Source organism: Falco punctatus (genome assembly GCF_963210335.1).
Source record: "Falco punctatus genome assembly, chromosome: 14".
Taxonomy (NCBI): Eukaryota; Metazoa; Chordata; class Aves; order Falconiformes; family Falconidae; genus Falco; species Falco punctatus.
This window is the reverse complement of record NC_137594.1, coordinates 7,507,285-7,526,314: the sequence shown is the minus strand read 5'-3', so window position 1 is coordinate 7,526,314 and position 19,030 is coordinate 7,507,285. Positions and strand designations below refer to the sequence as shown.

Sequence of the window (19,030 nt, the reverse complement as noted above, 5' to 3'; positions counted from 1 at the left end):
GTATTTTTTTCAGTACCTTATTTGTGTGTTTGACAACACTGTCGTCGTTTCCCCTGCTAGTTCAGCTGGTTAAGCCTTGAACTTTTATTGTGCTCCATATAGGAGTTACTTTATGGCCACTGGAGCAATTTGCTACTGCTAGGACCAATCTGGACAGATGGATCATTTTTCTTTCATTTGGCATGTTAACATTATTCAGTATTCAGCACTGTTTCTTAAAAGCAAAGCAAAACAGTAAAAGCAAAAGCCTTAAAAACTCTGGAATACTTTTATCTGTGCAATTTGTGATATCACATAGGTATTTGTAATGAATCTTATGAAATGTATAGGAAAAAAACCACTAAGACAGACATGTCAGTACTGGGTAAATTGTTCCTACAAGGTGTCTGAGAAGAAACCCAGTCTGTAGAAGCATTTTGGTATCAAATAAAGACCTGGGTGCTTCTCTGGCTGGTTTGCAGTACTGTTGCTGTTCCTAGGCAAGAAATTTCATCATAGGACAGCAAAGGAAGGAGATGAAGAACATAGATTATGCATCAAGGGAATGGATTGTGCTGTATTGTTCTGTGCCTTGTGGAAGGAGACTCCTGGCTTTTGAATCTTTGCATTTGAGTGTGTAAAACACTGTGCTCCTTATCAGTGGCACAGCATTCCGGGGCTTGCACTGGTGGCTGAAAATGCCGAGGAATATCCTTCACAGGGGTGGCTGAGTGGCTCTTAAAAAAGTATCTTAACTGCAGCAATGCCTGCCTGAAAGTAGGAACAAGCAGGCAACAAATGGGCTCCTGTGGCACAAAATTTTCATAGAAAGACTTCCTGATGTCATGCTTTTTAGAAAACACTTTTTTTACTGGCCTTTCTAAAATGACATGCAGTGTTCATGAATGAACTTGATTTTTCTAGCGGTATTTCCTGGAGGAAAAAGAGAAGGTGAACAGAACTAGGGGAGGAAGTGAACTGGTCCTCTTGCAGCAATATGTAAGTTACTCAGAAAAGCTATGCTGACCTGGAGCCTTATTAATAAATGAACATGAAGCTAGGTTGATACTAGCTACTCATAAGTCAACAGTACTCGGCTGAGTAAGGGTCGCTTGAATGGTCCATTCAGCAGCATGGGAGTGCAGCTGCAGCGGACTTGCTTATTTCTTCTGCAGTGTTGTGAATTTCACATCTAAAGGTGGTTATCGCACCTGGTTCTAGACAGCAGCTTGCTTCCTCCTCCTCTTCTAGGGCAATACTGCCTTCAGCTTTGGGGGATTAATGTGTTTCAGTTCCCTCCATCAACAGGGAAACACAAGGCCAATGCAAAGTATTTGCTCCCAATTTTCATGTTAGTTTGTGAGATTAATGTGAACGACTTATTCATTATTAGTATACCTCCTTTATGTGATCCAGCAGTTTTCTTGTGGATTATTTCTCTGAACAGTTATTACGAGTACCGTATTGCTCCTTGAAACTTGTTCCTGTTTTACCTTACGTACATCACAAGTGTTCTGAAATTATGTGTTAGGAAAAAGGTTTTAAAATTCTTTCCTGGTGGTTTGTCAGTGGATTTGTTGTAGTTTCCTCATGGTCTTTAGTGGAGGAAGTAAGTGACACTGATCAGTGAAGGTGGACAGTAAGATTTATAATGTATTTGTGCTAGCTGATTGCCAGCAGAACTGGCCTTTCCCAGCGGTGCTGTACACGTACTTGGAAAATCAATAGGGATTAGCCTATGACCCCCTTCACATACTTATACTGTGGTCTGCATTGCTTACCAATATTTCATCTGTTTCACTTAAATGCTGTTACTTACTCAATAATGTGTGGCTGTTCTTGCAAGCTACTAATTAATTTTTAAAATGCAGTATCACTTAAAACAGAGATAAAGCACACCTTTAGCATCAGAGTGAGCGGAGGGCAGTGGCTTAGTTAGTGAATTTGCACTTGGTACCTTTAATTAAAAATCTTACTTTGTAAGATTAAAGTTATACATTCCGATTAAAAAAAGTACTAAATCAAGTATAGAGACTACGTCATGCTGGTTGCCAACAAGCTAAATTGCACAGCTTAACTAGGTACCTGTGGCCCTGTGTGTGACATTTGCTGGCCCAATTTGTATTTTCAATATGTATGTTTATACTTAGAACATGCATATTAGGAACTTATTTTTCATGATGCTTAGATAAATGTCTATTTATTATTATAACAGATTTCTTTTTCACTAAGATTAACAATTTCTGAAATGTGTTATGAGAAAATAAGGTTTTTCTTTTGGTTTGCTGTTTAATTTTTTCCTTGCTTTGCCTTATTTTTTTATAATTTTGCCTTCAAAGTACTTGGTTTAAAGTTCTTGTAATTTTGTAAATTGTAGGAGGAAAAATATTTTATGTTTATAAATAAATGTATTTAATTTGTATTGCCTCTAGGACAGTCTTGACAGTTTGTTCAGATGTTACATAAATCAGGTTGTATTTTAAATATTGAGTTGGAAAACTAAATAGAAGTATCGGGTATTGTTAGTTTGACTAGTTTAAAAAACAATATCTAAAAATTATATAAAAATAGTTTATTATACAGTGTAAAATTCTTATTTCGATTTCTAGTTTACCATACAGTTTACCAAAATCCAAAAGAAATGGCCTAAAGCAATTATTTTTTATGAGATTGTTCTCCCAATAGAGACTTTTAAAAAATTCACAGTTTCTTATGCAAGTGTACCTATTCCCTAGAGTTACTTATAGTTCCTTATTGATCTAGTAGCCGGTATTTGAATTGGTCGATGTACTCTGTAACTTGTTTAAGATACCCTACCTGAACTATTAGTTTAAATAATATATTCATAAATTGATTAAGCATTACAGTAAGAGTTATTAGCTGCATTTTTATCTGTGCGTTATCCACAAATGACTCCTGGTATAATGATCATGCATATATAAACAGAGATTCCGTTTTAAATTGCAGTATGCCTTATAATAATTATATAGCAAGTAATAGTGTGTTTCTGCAAGAAGGAATCAACCTTTTTCTGTGTGGGCAGCAAAACTCAGTGTGTTTATTTAATGTGGATAAAGTAATTGTAAATATTGATGTGCTTATAGGCCATGTTATGGGAGAGAGGGAAGAAGGAAAGAGAAGATGTGGCTTTTGTTGGCAAAGGCAGAGAGCTCTTAAGGTTTGATGTGTGGTTGGGTGCGACCAGGTGCGGAGGGAGCTGAGCAAAGTGAGCAGGAAGCTTTTAGGCCACCTGTGCATGGGTGATGGGTGGGAGGGTATCACACAGCCTGCCTGTGGCTGCAGGTGGGACTGGATACCTGGGACAGACTGGGGTAGCTGTGGCGAAAATTAAGGTGCAAATGTCTTGCTTCTTCTTAGAAGAGGACTACGGAAAGGGGCCAGAGGAACTACCTAACCAATAGATATTTGTAAAACAATACACATGAAGGACATAGCTGCCTCTTAGTCATTGCAGAAGAGTTTCACTTGCCTACTTTCATTTGATAACATCTTGATTTTGAAAGGTTGCTATCAATATGCATATAGCATGTGCAATTGCTGTAACTGGGGGGTAGTAGTGGCGGTTAAATTTGGACCTTCAAATTATTGTGAGTAAGGAGTAAATACTTTGTATGTTACTTTATAATATATAATTAATGTGTATAATAGGAACGTGCTCCAAAAATTGAAAGAGCAACCAACATAGTTTTCATAGCAAAGATCCTAGCCTGGCTCACAGGATTCAGTGTGAATCTTTCTGTCTAGCAGAGTGTGCGTGGACCACATCCAAAAGTTTTTATTACAAAAAGAAATACTCTCCAAAAAAAGGTTTGCATGTTCAGAGGGAACTAGAAAAATCTGTTTAACCAAAAGTGTCAGAACTTTCTTAGTGGCTCTCAGGTTTACTTTGCTAAATGCTGCAGAGTCCCAACAGCTTTAAACAACTTTCACTTTGATTTAATCCTAAATTCTGTGAACAAAAGTGGACACAGAATGCGTATAATTGCAATCTAATCATCACACACAGATTATCAAATTGTTGGCCTCTCTTAGTTAATAATCTGAGTGTAGTGTGGAAAATCACACACCTCGCATTTCACCTTATTTCCTGCATAAACTATTATTATGAGCCTTAGACTCTTGCATTTTGCAAACGAGTAACTAGAGGAGCTTTTTCATATTTTAGTTTGAAAGCCATTTTGTTTCACCACATGCTTTTTCTGCTTCATAAATTCTACTTTAAAACATTCAACAACCTGCTAAATTAATATATACTGTGTTCTTTCTTTAATGGGTAGGGGAACTTGTCTCACAGCAGTGCATTTGTTCAGTTCTGTTTTGAAAAAGTGCTGCCTGCCGTGTGAAGGACATCTGCTCACAAATGAATGATTGTGCTTTTGATTCGGAGCAGCACCTTCACTTTAAATGCTGGCTGCAGATGAAAGGAACAGATTGCTGTGGTACTGCTTTTGTGAGGATTCCTCTACCCAGCATGTGGCTTCATACATTATTGAGAGCAAATCCACTTTATACTACCACTCCTCACTGCACTTATTTTGCCAACCTTATTCAGAATGTCAGCAAGGATCACCTTTCTACAAAGGAATAAAAGGCCAGTTAGGAAGATTAAGCAGATAAATTATTTACAGTGTTTAATTATGGTTGTACAGGTTTATTAAACTTCATGGTTACCTGGAAACCTAAGCAGGTGCTGGAAAAAAGTCCCATAAAGTTAAATAAAAAAATGTTTTGTGTAAAATGAAATCCTTTTATGTGTGCCATGTTAATATAAATGTCCAGGGTTTTTTTGGTTGAATGCCAACCTTGACTTGCATTTAATGTTGTGATTATTATTTTTTTCATAATCCATTCCTAGCTCAAGGCTTATTATGATAGGCAACTCCATAGAATTCTCTGCTGGGCTGAGCAGCAGCCTATTATACTACTAAGTGTCCTAGACAATAAACAGATGTACAAGGTATGCTTGGTAAATCTCAAAAGATTCCCTTTTTCTGGTACTACGGATAGATGAATTTTATAGAAAAAGAAACAGTGTAGCACCAAAATACATTTTGGAATTTTCTTTAATATTTATACTGAATAAATAATTTTCTGTGTTTCTTTTTCACATAAATTGACCTAATTGGTGTTTATTTAATCATAGAAGTGAGGATTTACATTTTTGTTAATTTTATTATTTTTTTTATTTAGCAGTAGAAGTGTTGTCCTCTATGAACAGCTTCCACATCTCTGTAACACTATTTGCTAATATAAACTAATGAGCTCCATTAAAGATCTGCCCACATAGTTGCAAAGAACCACCTATTAATCTGTCAACTTTGAATACTCTGAGAAAATTAAGACCACCAAGCAACCATGAATTTGAAAATGAAAAAGGCAGTACCAAATCTATTATATTCTAAGGATGAGTGCCAAATAGGTAGGAAGTGACTGGGGTTACTAAAAAGCAGCAGACAAATCCCACTGATTAGTTCAATAAAATAACCCAGAAGGTTTCAGGGTAAGCATTGCCTGACATCCTGGCTCTCTTAAGGTCAAGGGAGTTCTGCTACCAACATGGGAAGGTACCAGACATATATCTTTTTGAAACTCCAGTTCAATGAAGATCTCAATTATTACCAAAATAGTTTTGCCAAAAAGTGTGCATTTTAGTGCAAGGTCCATTTGGTTTCCCATTGTACTGTTTACATTTTGGATTATGATACTGACAATTCTTAGGCTATTTGTGGAGAAGGTCTTTTATCTTCCTGTGATGTTATAGTTTTCTCGGTACACGTTTTAACAGGAAATTGGGACCAACTAAATGAACAAAGAGTTACGCTCCATAGCTATTGCAACTTGGATTCTAGGTGGGTTACTTTTTGTGGGAACTAGAAAAGACTTCAGTTTTATCTGGTAGAATAATTCTGGGTTTAATCACAATGTAAGAAATTAATTGTAAAAATTAACATTCATGAATCTCATTGTTTTAATTAAATTTGATTTATCCCAGAATAGTAAATTTCTCATTCCTAACTCTAGAAATCAGGATTTTGTTGAGAATATTCATATCTGCTTGCCTGAAATCTGCTTTAAAGGATATTTTCTGTTATTGCTTAAAACATCTGAAATATAGCATTGCATTAAGAAAAAACTTGGTTTAATATTTATTTTAAATAAATATCCATAGCTATCGGAAGTATATTGATCTTTAATCACTTTTTGTAAATTGTTGTCTTGTTTGGAAGATGAAGGAAGGGAAGAGACAGCCTGGGGGAAAATTTCAGCATGGGTTTTGGTGGTTTGGGGGTTTTTTTGGTCATCAAACCACTCTGCATACATGTGACTGATTTCACTATGGCTAGCTCTGAAGGGGGAGGCATATCAACTTAACTAGTGGAGTTGAGCTAGTTGTTCCTCTATAGCTGCTTAAAATTACGTACATATAATTAGTAAGCTAGCTGCTAATAGGGTTAGCATATTGTTGTTGAGAATAAAGAGTTTGTAATACTTGGGGCTATAGTAAGTTAGTACTAATTTTTGTATTCCACTGGGTTAGCTTTGACAAAGACCTGTCATTTCCCAAATAATCTATTCTTTTAAGAGAACATCTGTTGAAAGAGGCAATTTAAAATTTCCTTAAAATGCAGGGCATAATTAACACTATAGGGATACAAATACTAGTTTTCCGGAAGCTATTTCTATTTTGCTTTTTCTTGATGTTCAGTAACCTTTTCAAGTTTGGGGTTTTTTTTCCTTTTTATCATCATTTTGCATCTAGTATACAAATCTGCATTCAGAATAAGCATCTGAACTAAACCAATACAAATACTAGCTGTAGCCCACTGATGTTAATTGAAAAAGAGAGAAAGTCCTGCAGCAGGGTGATGGGTTGTCTTCAGCTACAGCAGGTTAAAGATGTAGGACATCTGTGTTTGTAGAAAGCTCTTTGTATCTCAATATTGAAGCATTATCTTTTTAAGCAATGTTTTACGTTAAATTTATTTAAAAAATATTTGAAGAAATCGGAAGTTTCAAGTTGGCATAAACAGAGTGATGCCTGCCATTTAATAAGAAACTCTGAAGAGAAAAACTGATTATAATTTTTGGATTTAATCACCTGCTGTAGCAGCAGATAACTGAATAACTTAGTATAAACACTTCGACAGCTTTCCTTGTAGCAGTAAACAAGAGTCTGCTGCCTATTTGTTTGCTTACAAGATGGAAAAAAGTGCATGAAATTCAGCTCTTGCTGAATTTGATAAAATACTATATTAGGCTTTGAGCTATTATCCTTAATTTTCCTTTTAGCTACCTCAGTTCCTTCCTTGATTGTCTGAAATATAGTGAGATTTTCGCAGCAGGAAAAAAGACTCCTTATTAATCCTCTTGCTAAATAAAAATGGCTAAAGTACTGCTGGATTACAACAAGAAAATAATATATCCACAGTTTGGATCTGAACATGTTTAAGAATATGGAATAGGAATCATGAGTCATTTATGCCTATTTTAACATATTTCTGTATGTCAGCTTGTTTTTACTAAGTCTTCTTTTGGGACTTTACTGTCTTTACTGATTATTAAAATTTAGCTTTTTCTTACACGATGTGAAAGTATCTGACCACATGGCTCAAGCAAAGCAATGCCTCTTAGGGTACAGCGATGAAGTAGACTAGTCTCAAATCTTGTATATTTAATTGAAATGGCTACTGTACAGAGAAGTAGTATTCCCACACTGGAATTCCAGTTATTCATTACCTTATTTCTTTCTGGAAAATTGCAAATTTATTCTTTATAGAGCTCAGGCATAAAAGCTGTCTGTCGCACTAATGTAGAAAATGTTTTCCTATTACACTGTCTCCATGCAAATAACAAATTAATGCAGCTTGTAGAGAAATCTAATCACTGTAATTCAGCATTCAGGGGAGCAAAAAATGATCGTGCTTGTCTTCACTCTTCCAAGGATGACACCAGATTTTAGTTTTTTAATGCATGGCCTATTTAGCTCATTAGTTTTAATATACAGGTTTACAAAGTCTTTCCTTGAGCACTATATTCAAAACAAGATGTTAAGCTCCCCAAGTCTGTAATCTCGTATCAAGGTGTGGTTATGGCCTTGCAGTTATCCTGCTATTTTATGCCCAGTTATGTCTTTATGTATCAATCTTCTATTGTATTTTGTCTTTTAGAGAATTAATTTATGCAGTAGGTCATTATAGCTTTCATTTGCCCATACAGAGGGACCCTGGTGATAAGAATGCATTAAAATCAGCTTCACACACACACACCACCACCACCACCACCCCACCCCCCCCCAACCTGTCTGGTGATTAGAAGTCTTAACTATGCTGCTGAACGTTCTAATTTTAAAAAAATGTGTTAGTTTAGTAAAGTTCTCTTTTTCTTCCTAAGGTCAGAAATCAGCTACTTCTCTAGAGGTCTTAAACTACTGCCAGCCTTACTAGCGCTGAAATTCGCTTCCCCTCCTTTTACATCTTCAAAATGTTTTGAGAAGTGCCTTCAGTGGTTCTCTCTGACTGCATTCATTCTTTAGCCTTCCTGTTCCTTTTGAGCCTACCAAAGACTTTTCCTTGGTTTTTGCAATGTTTTGTGTAACCTCTCTTGTTTCATGCTGCTGTTCCTTTATGCACTTGCCTTAGATTCTAAGATGATTTAGAGTTAAAAAGGTTATGGTGATCGGTTGACTCTGAGAACACTGCAATTGCCCTCCCACAGTGGTTTTTATTAGTTTAACCTGTTCTACCCTGAAACCCACTGAAAAATGTAAAATATAAAAGCAAAGAAAAAAAGAAGGCTTTTTCACTGAAGTGCAAAAAGATCCAACAATTTAATTGAATGATTTTGGAATGTTTTTTATCAAGAAGTGGAAAATAGTTTGAAAGTCAGATTTTTTTTTTCAAATCTGGATCTTTTTTAAATCCTGCCTTGAATTAAAAATATGTATATATATAAAAAAATGTCTCATGCTTCCTCACCTTCTTCCACACCAAATCCATTTCCATTACTTGGTCAGAAAGAAATCTTCCTCCACAGGTTAGACTGTTGCCTTGCCCAGCATGCTGACACTCATGACACATGAGAAGAGAAATGGACAATTAGACTTAAAGGAAAGGTACTTCCGTTGGGTATTTTCTTGAGTATTTTTATATCCCATGGCCTGTTCCGCTGCCCAGCTCCTCCCTCCCTTAAGATACTGTCTGTTCAGCAAAGGAGGAGGATGTTTAGTCATTGTTGTCAGTTTGTCTTTTCTGAGATAAGAACCTGGGCTCATCTGAACATACTCATACTCTGTGGCTACGTGACAAATTCAGTAAAATCAGCCTGTGAGATCAGTGAGATACTGTTCTGTTGCTCATGAGCAGCTTTGTACATACTTTGTATGCACACTGGGTGGGCACGAGTATTTAGTTATTCATTTTGTCTTTGGATGTTACGCTGTTTTTTAATGTTCTTTCTAAGCTTTTTCTATACTTTATGGTCTCTTGTGTTTCTGTAGTAGTTCAGTGGGTGTCTTGAAGAAGCACTTGTGCTGTACATCCTTTCTATTTGCTATGCTTCCTGCCCCTGGTTTGGTGGGGAGCTGGTAAAAGGATCTGTGACTGTTCTTTCAGATGCTGTGTGCCCCTGGAGGAGTAGGAGGGAGGAACTGTCTGTTCCTCTGCCTGACTTAAGTAGGTGAAACCAGGAGAGAAATGGTGTGAATGAAAGATTTTCATTTTCTATCCTTTTTTATTTAGCAAACAGTTATTTTGGCCTGGCTAATTCTGTCCCCCAGTTTTTCTGAAGTGCTGTGATCTTTATAGATTTCTCTTATTGGACCCCTTTTCTTCTGGTGCATTGTTTCAGGGGGGTGTGTGTGTGTACTTAAGACTTCCAATATGATATGGATGCCACACTGAAAAGGGTAAGAGTCTTAGTGGTTACTTCTGCTATACATTATAGATAGGGAAGGATTTCAGCAGGCAACACTTCCTGCTTAGAAGAAGGTATGTCTTTGTCAAAACCTCCTTGAATCCAAAAGTCTATGGAAGATCAACACGTCAGTAGATGTGTACATGATCCAGCTGGGCAGAAACCATGCAAGAGGTTGGAACTTATCAGGGAGTAAGTTTACAAGAGGAGTAGTTCAGTGGGAAAGGGGTGTGATCTTGTTAGTCTTAACAGCACTAACTCTTGGTGGGACTGTGAATGTACAGGTCCTCCTATGTTGTAATAATCACTTGAAAAAGCTGACTCCCAAAATCAAGAAAGTAATCGTTCTTTGAAAATGCTGACTGAACTCATGAAGTATATTTTTCCCTCATATGTATTTTCCCCAAAGTGTTGTGTTTGCGTCTTTCACTGAAAAAAAAAAGCCAGACCAAAATGTAAAAGAAAAAGCTTACCTGAAGTTCTTCAGGTTGAATGTTAAAACTTGATTAGTTGTTGGATTGTTTCCAGTCTTATCTTCTGTATATTTGTTGACAGTTATATTGGGAAATCTATGACAATGAGATGGAATTTGTACGTATATCAAAGCTAAGACCAAAAATGCCTATTTTTTTTTTTTTCTTCTTTTTTTTCTTTTTTGGCAGGGGGTGAGTAGAAACTCAGGTTGCAGTTAACCACATAGTTATAATATTTTAACTATATGTAACTTTTTAACAGCTCATTGGCTGATAAATGAAAAGGAATTCAGAGTGGAATGTAATACGGACAAGCAAGAAAACTGCTCACAGTGGCTGGCTTCTTAAGTCAGAGATTATATTGTCAGATTTTATGGAATACTCAAAAATGATGCTGTGTTCACATGTAAACCCTCATCTGCTGAGTCTCTCTCCTTTTGTATCTGCAACAGACAGTGCAGACTTCACAAGGATTTGTCCAAAACAAAATGCTAATTAAGATTTTTAGTCTGCTAACAAGATGAAGTTTAATAGGTTCTTCAGGCAAAAAGGGTAGGTTCTGTCCTAATGCATTATATTTCTGAACTTGCAATTTATTCAGTAATTAACTTTTCTTGATGACAATGAAAATGCATAGCCTTGCATGCAAAATCCATTTTAGTCTTTGTTGAATGTACAAAACGTGTGAGTACATTGTACAAGGTACTGGATGAGTAAAATTCTCAAAAAATTGAAGAAACATAGTATTTGAAGCTGTTCCATTATTATGTGTCAAATTAAGTAGCTGATGTGCTTTATGACAAAGCAGTTTATTAAACTGAGTATCCTGTGGAAGGAAAGCCAGGAAAAGCAGACATGTTGTCAGTAAGTTTCTTGGTGTTTCATAATTTTTTTCAGAGGCACATAAACCCAGCATTTGTTCCTTCTTACAATATTTTATATAATTTGCAATGCTTCTGCAAGTTACCCTTCTTTATCCTGAGGAGCTATTTATTCCAGCTCTGTTGAATTTAGTTTATTTTGGGCCTAAAATGCTAAAGCTGCTACTGGTTACTCAGCAGGGGAAGCTGACCCACAGCTAGCTAATGGCTTTCCTTGGGTCACCAGAATTTCACAGTACATCAGACTATGTATTAGCAATGCACTCTATTCGATGTAATACCTGTACATGTATTCCCATTATACATCAGCTTAATGTATGCCTGAAGTACCTGAAATAAACCGTCCCAAACAAGACAGGTTTTTCTACGTGGCACCCTACAATGAGTGAAAACTTAAATCCTTCTTTCCTCACGTAGGAGTCTGAAGTTAAAAACAGAATCGCTAAATGATTTGTAACATGTATTTCAATATCCAGAGGTTCATTAAAGTTTCAGTGCCGATCTATGAAAAACACAGTTTATTAGTAATAAAAGCCTTCACACCTTACATCTTCAAAGCACAGCACAAATATTAACTGGGTTTCGTTATGTAATATGTATGGGTGTGTAAAATGATGTATAGGTGAATTATCTATCACACACCAATTTTTAAAGGTGTTTGAGCTTTTTATGCTTCAGGGAGTGGCTTAAACAACGTATTGTTCTTGGTCACTGACAACTGCAGTTGCTTCTAAATGGGGATGCATTGCTCTGTGCCTGGAGCTCTGTCTAAAAGCTTGAATCACATAACTTTAATAGCAGTAGTGCCCCATTTCAGGAAATTCCTGATGTGACATTAGATTCCATATAGCTGGCATATTTATACTAAAATAAAACTAATTGAAAGAGTATGTTGTCCAAACCATGCTCACATTTGAAATCTATTAGTTTGGTTATTGAAGGGGTATGTATCCCGAGAGCATTTAAAATCATCCTGAGAGTCTGTCTGTCTTTCTTCTTTGTGGGTCGAGTTAATGCTTCATTTAAGAAATTGCAGGATACCTGTAACAAATATCTGATGGGTAGTCGGAGTCACAGCCCAGCTTTAAGCCATTGGGCCAGTTAATGCCAGTAGTATTAGCAGAAAAATACTTAATAAAGGTTAACTTAATAAAGGCTGACTTCATACACCTTTTCTTTCACATATTTAGATTGCAGAATTCACCTTAAAAATTGGGTTTGGGACGGGCACCGTGTATTTAAAATAAAATAATGAATCTATTGATTACTTTTCTGTATTTGACTTCTCTGTAGGGACTGGACAGCCAACTTTGAGTGTTGTTCATATGGTTATTAACAGCCTGTGTGAAATGTTTCAGTCTTTATATCAACTGCCAGGAGTGGAATAAAAAATGACCTTCATATGACATGCTTCCATATGTTTGGTAATAAGCTAAATCGGGTTTGTGAGAATGCATATAGAGATGGGTAGCTCCCTGCCCGCCCACCCCCAGTTACATGTATGCACACACCCTATGGAGAACGTGTGCGCGTGGGTGTTGTTTGGCCTCACGGTACAGCTCATCCGTGCGTAGGGTGATGTCTAACGCGTGGGCCCCAGTGTGCCAGGCTGGCGGGCAGGCGGCAACCGGGGCTGCTGCCGCCAGGGGGCGCTGCCGCACCCTGCTCGGGCGGGGTGGGGCTGGTTTGGCAACCCAGCATGACGCCCCAGCAATGTGGGGCCGGGCCCTCCAGCTTTGGTTTTGTATTTACTAACAAGCACACTAACCAACCCTGCTTGGTGTTGATATAGCTGGAAGTAGTAAGCCGAATCTTTTTCTTTAACTTGAATATTTTGTTTAATGAACATTGTAAATGGATAAACCCTGAGGCATGCCATGAGATCCTAGATGGAATTATGCGTAGGTACTCTTCATTGAAAATACTTTAAGGTTTGAGGCAATTGCATTCTCTCAGGTTTTTAAGGTAAACCTTGTATTGACTTCAGTATTTACAGGAACGTAACAAACTCGAGATCTTTCACAGTAAAAAGAGCAACAAATCTGGTTTGGAGAAAAAATAAAAGATAGTGCTTCATGTGGCACCTTGGAAATGAGGTTCTCAAAGATCTCTAGACTTGACAAACTTCTCATGGATGCAGGCATAGTATTGTGACAAGGTACAGGAGGCAAGGGAATTACCTACTGTGTGTGGGATGGACCCAGATTTGACTGCTGCCTTTGCTACTCTCACTGCAAACTTCTCGTTCTCGCACATTGGGGATTGCGCTAGAGTTAAGCTTTAATAGTAGTACTTGTCTCATTAGGCAGAATGTTTTAAAACCATTTGAGAACTCTGAAAAAATTATGAGAGGTTTTCACTCCGGTTTGTAAAAGTAAATGTTTTGATCAATATTTATTAGAATTTATTTTTGTATTTATTATTTCAATATTTTGTTTTATACTCAACTGCAAAGAACATAACTGAGTTTTAATGTTGCAAGAAACATCTTCAGTGAAACCTAATTCTTACTTTTTTATTGTCTGGTGGAATACCGCCAGCTTTTATGCTGTGACATAGGTGTCACCCTGAATTTCAAGTTAATTGGTTTCATTTAAACCCCAAATTTCATATTTGAACAATGGACATAAAGAATACTACTTTGATTGAATAAATGGTGTCTGGGAGACTAATGTGTCATGTAGTCCTGTTCTTCAGTTTGTAAAATTTCCTCATGTTACAAGCCTTTGTTTTTCAGCTTTGTGCATTTTGTGCTGGGGTTCCAGCATAACCAGTATTAAGATATCTTGATATTCTCTATGAATCGGCTGGTTTGATGCTGACATCTCCTACCTGGCAGCTTAGGAAATTTCAAAGCACACCTGAATAAAACATCCTACAGTTTTTAATTACTGAATCTTTTGCAGCTGTCACAGTCTTTTACGTTTGCTGCATACTTCCTCTCTTCTTTTTCTGGGGTATAGCATTGTGGAATGTTTAATTTTCTTTCTTCTTCAGTGTATTTTTTGTATTTACTCCCTCAGTAGTTGCAACTACAGGTTGCTTTTATGAGTTTCAAATTTGTAATCGGTCTGGAGTGACCTTGTCTTCTCCTCTTTGCATCTCTCCTAACCATGTATGGCAAACCACTCTCATATTGGCATGATAACTTCTCTAAACGTCTCTTTTATAAATCTTTCATTCTTCTGAACACTTCATAGTAAGGAAGACTGGCTTGCAAGCAACCTTGCCCTCAGTGTGCTCACGAAGACACTGCATGTATGCATACTGCTTCAGAATATCTTTACTAAAAAAGCCTTAAATTGTATATTGCAGAACTGGCAAATCATTGGTTCATCTCCAATTTAGATCCTTAATTGCTAAGATATGTAGCCTTTTAAATTGTGCAGAAAAATCCTGAGGAGTAGAAACTGAAACAGATGTAAAGATGTTCTCTGATTCTACAGCCTGTCACTGATCTAGTTTGAACCCAGTTGCTAACAGGGACTACTTCAGAAATTTATAAATATTAGCTAATGTATTAGTTAGCCAAATTAAATAGGAAGGGGAAGAAACTAAATGTTGCTTCTTGAAGGACTTGGAATCTTGTACATGTTCATTACAAGAGTGAATTTTCCATCCAACAGATGCTTATTTTAATTCAGAAAAGTTTCTTTAGTAGAGTTGTCCACCATTTGGAACAAAACCACTCCAAAATGATTATGCCACCTTATTGCTTAGATATCCTCATATATTTCTTGTTATTCTAGTTGAGTACTACATTCAGACAGAGGTTGCCAATAAAGTTTATTGTAGGAGCTAAGTGTCAATATCTGTAGTACCCCCTGCCTAGGGTGCTTGTAATTAAAATGCCACAGATAGTCTGGGAGAAGCATGAAAATTTGATGGCAAATTGATTTCAGGTTCATCTTGAAATTTGTCCTCAGCTGGACTCAATACTGCTGGCAGACATTGGATGGCTTTTGTCAGAAGGGTTTGCTGGGATGAGACAGAGATGCCTTGATCTGAATATTAAATACAGTGCTCTGCTTATGACAGTTTGCTTACCGCTAACATGTTCCTTTTTTATGTACATTTTACTGTATGGGAATGTTTAGCGTGGCATCACTCTATTTTACTTAAGAAAATAAGTTGCTTGCAAATATTTTGGCACACTAAAGAGCGGACTTACAATACTAGCTTCAGACCTAAACATACAGCTTTGAAACTTCTGAATTCTGTAGATACTCTCAAGATTAGGCTAAGCTGCACAAAGAAAAGGAGTCTGATAAAGTAATAGGTAAAATTTATGTCAGTGATGCTGTTGAAGGGAGATCCCATGTAAAGCAAATTTTATTTAAAAGAAGGAACTCCCCCCCCCCCCCCCCCCCCAATAAATACTCAGAGCAAATATAAAATATTTTTTCTGCTGCCAAGGTAGAATCTTACTGTAAGTCCTTTATTTTCAGAGATCTGTTCCTAGCAGTAATCTGCTCCATTTGGTATTTGAAACAGTTTCATGATGAGAAATGGCTATTTTAAAATATTTTACAAAATCTGAACACTAGTCTAAGTCCACAAAGTAAAGAAAAAGGTTATTTATTTGAAACGTGTTCTGTGGTTCAGGAATGCAACTTTGTTTTGTTAACAATAGCCCAGAAGTAATTCTGATTCTTTTTTAAAAAACAACTTTACATGATGTTAAGGCCCCAATATTAACTTTATGCTTATATTTTCATTCTTCGTAAACAGGTCAGCCAACACTTAAGGATGCATTTTAGTTCAGGTACTGCCCACAGCGCAGCCAGAAATCTGGGTGCTTAGAAGTTACCCTCCAGAATGGTTCAGTTAAGCCAGTTGGATGCGTATGGCAAGCTGTGTGGTGCTGAATTGGCTAAGCTACTTTGGTCTCTGGTATACCTACATAGATGCAAACAGCAGCAACAGGAATGAAGACATGACCATAAGTTCTGGTTTTGTTTTTTCGTTAACTCCCTGATAATGGCACTCAGCTGAAGTAATAAGAAAGGGAAAATGAGAGTGGCAGAACCATTGGGAAAGAAGTGAGGAGAAATATAATAGAACAAGAATGGCTCCTGAGGGCTGTTGATCTTCTACCTGTGGAATAATTGAGTGAAGGCTAATCATGACCTCCTGGCTAAGTCATGCCCATTTGAATTGGCTCAACACTTTACTAATGTTTGTAATAGGTTCTTCTGTCCCTTCTATTCATCACTCATCTTATTATTGTGTTAGATTGTGGACAAATACTCAAGTGGTATAAAATGTTGTTTAATATAACTTAAACATTGACCTCACCTCAATGTTTCTCTATATCTAAATGATGCAACCTTTTGCAAAAGTAAAAAAAAAATATTTTGGACCTAGCTGGAGGTCTTTTGGTGCTACTCTTATGGGAAATAAACTGGCGTTGTTACAAGGAGAATTAGACCTGGATAGTTTAAATTTAGTATTTTACTTCATCTTGATTTTTTGAAATACGCGAACTGTTCACTCTAATTGATACTCTATTCTTCCTTTTCTCCTTATTTTCTCTGCAATATTTAAAACTAAAATAATAATCAACTATTGCACTAGAAGGAGAGTTTCTTAGGTGCCTGAGAGCCAAAATGAAGTATCTGATCTCATTTCAAACGCTCAATTTATTTCCTCCTTTCCTGACACTGGTGAAATTGTGTTTTTATTTCCAGCTATGATAGATTTGTTCACTTGGTAAATATTATATGGTACAGGAGTCTTTATTTTTTCATATAATCTTTGTTTACAAAGTCAATACAATCACTTGGAAAATATGTAGCAAACACCACAGTATATTAGAATCTTGTGTATTGTGTTTGCTGTAGGTACAAATTCAATACAGCAACTCTCCAACAATTGACATGTCAAGTAATATATCAACCATTGGTATATTACTTTTTGCTCATCCTATTACTACTTATCAAAACCAGCTCACCACCCACACTCCTCATTAAGGACTATTGCTTCAGGATGCTGAGCAGACTCAAGTCTTGTGACTCACTTAAGTGCAGATTCTCAGAAACCTTAGTGGAGATGTCATGCTTTTAACAGAACTGGTTCCCAGGTTATTAGTGCAAAAATCATGCAGAGACAATGCTGAATTTTTAATGAAGAAAACTATTCTTTAAATTGTCTTGGAGGAAAATTAATTTAAATGATCAGTAAACAATTCCCATACAAAAATAGTTTCTTACCTATAATAGAATCAATGCAAGTGAAAGGGCACTTTTGCATATTTTGAAGTAACTGCTGTTACTGCTGCCTATAGAGTTTTCTTGCATATGTGTTCTTAGCCTTTCCTCTGAATCATGAATTATCTGGTGTGTCATGCAAAATGGAAGAAAAATGGATTGTAAATTGGAGTAATGTCAACTGACCTTCATTCTGTTCCTGACCCAGGCTTTGACCTGTTTGACTGACTTTGTACAAATGAATTTGTATCTTAGTTTCTCAGTTTTGCCTGTATATGACTGGAAAGCAAGTCAATTGCACTTATAGTGCCAACTTTTTAGATTCATAGCTGAAAAGTGCTGTGTGCTTAATATTACTATTAAATATGACAGCTTAGCTAATTTTTTTAGCTGTCTTTCCTACTTCTTCTAAAGGTTTGTCCACTATATTCACCATTTAGAGTGATGTTATTTTTTTTTTAAGATACAAAGTTTTGTCAGATGTACTCTCTCTATATATACGCTATGATGAAAACTAGTTTTGTTTTATTTTTTCTTTTCTTGGCTGCTGACAGGACTGGTTTATGCCTTCTTGCATTCAAAGAATTACAAAACACAAGTGCCAAGAGATGACATTTGTTCTTGAGCTTGGATGCAAGCCATATTTCATCTTGTCCAGTGTTACAGCACTTTTAGAATTCAGTGTGTTGTGAGACAAAAGGATGATGCTAATATGATGGATAATTATTAGAGGTAAACATACCTTTATTTTTGTATATGTCGTTGTCCTTTCTTCTTCAAAACTGTGACGGGGAAGTGGTCTGGCAGTTTTCCTAGGGAAGTTAGAACATCTGCTTGCCACTGGACTTGATTAGTGCCTATAGATTGATGGAATTTGACATTTTGAGCACTGAGTAGGTTTTCCTGCCATTAGACACAGCTGAACAGTATTTGTTTGATGGCACGGTTTCTAGGTGGTGGTTCCTATTATTGTTGGCTTACTGTGTTAAAATTAGTTTGCAGGTTGATCCAGGTTGAGACACTTCCACCACCACCAAAGGGCATGTATTATTTCTTTAGAAGTTATTTAGTAGAACTGTTTTTTCCAAGTCAGTCAGGAGTATTTCCATAAAAACTTTAGAAGGAAACATGGTGATACAATATTATATTTAAATATATTTAGGTTCTTTTTCAAGCTGTCACGTTTTTCCCATGTATCTTTCAATTGCTTCTCTGTTTTTCATTGTAATTTCTCCCTTGTCTTTCAAGTCCTATGAAAAAATAGGAACAAAAATACCTAAAGACAGGATGGGATGGATGTTTAATAACTGGTAGAATGAACCGATGATTACTTACTGTTTTATTACTATGATTAACTGATACATGGACATGAAACAGTAATAATTTGAAAGGTTCACCGCTGTATGGCTCTATATCGGATACCGAGCAATAGCAAGGATCAAAAATGTTTACAAAAGATTTTTTTTAGTTGTGTGCTGTTACCCCAATTAATCTTTGCATGCATCCTTGTAATCACACTTGTAATTTTTTTTCCTACAAAACAGCACTAATTAAG

General features: G+C 36.5%; 1 protein-coding gene across 9 annotated transcripts in view; it reads left to right on the top strand.

Moving 5' to 3' along the window:
- WWOX (WW domain containing oxidoreductase) overlaps nucleotides 1-19,030 on the top strand; it is a 550,369-nt gene that overhangs the window by 164,694 nt on the left and 366,645 nt on the right. The window contains exon 9 of one of the 9 annotated variants that reach the window (XM_080410743.1): nucleotides 904-15,630. The exons of the other annotated variants lie outside the window; for them this stretch is intronic. Coding sequence (XP_080266869.1) covers nucleotides 904-1,005 — 102 coding nt within the window. The 3' untranslated portion in view covers nucleotides 1,006-15,630. Of the gene's footprint in view, nucleotides 1-903; nucleotides 15,631-19,030 lie in introns of those variants that run through there. 9 annotated transcript variants of the gene reach the window in all.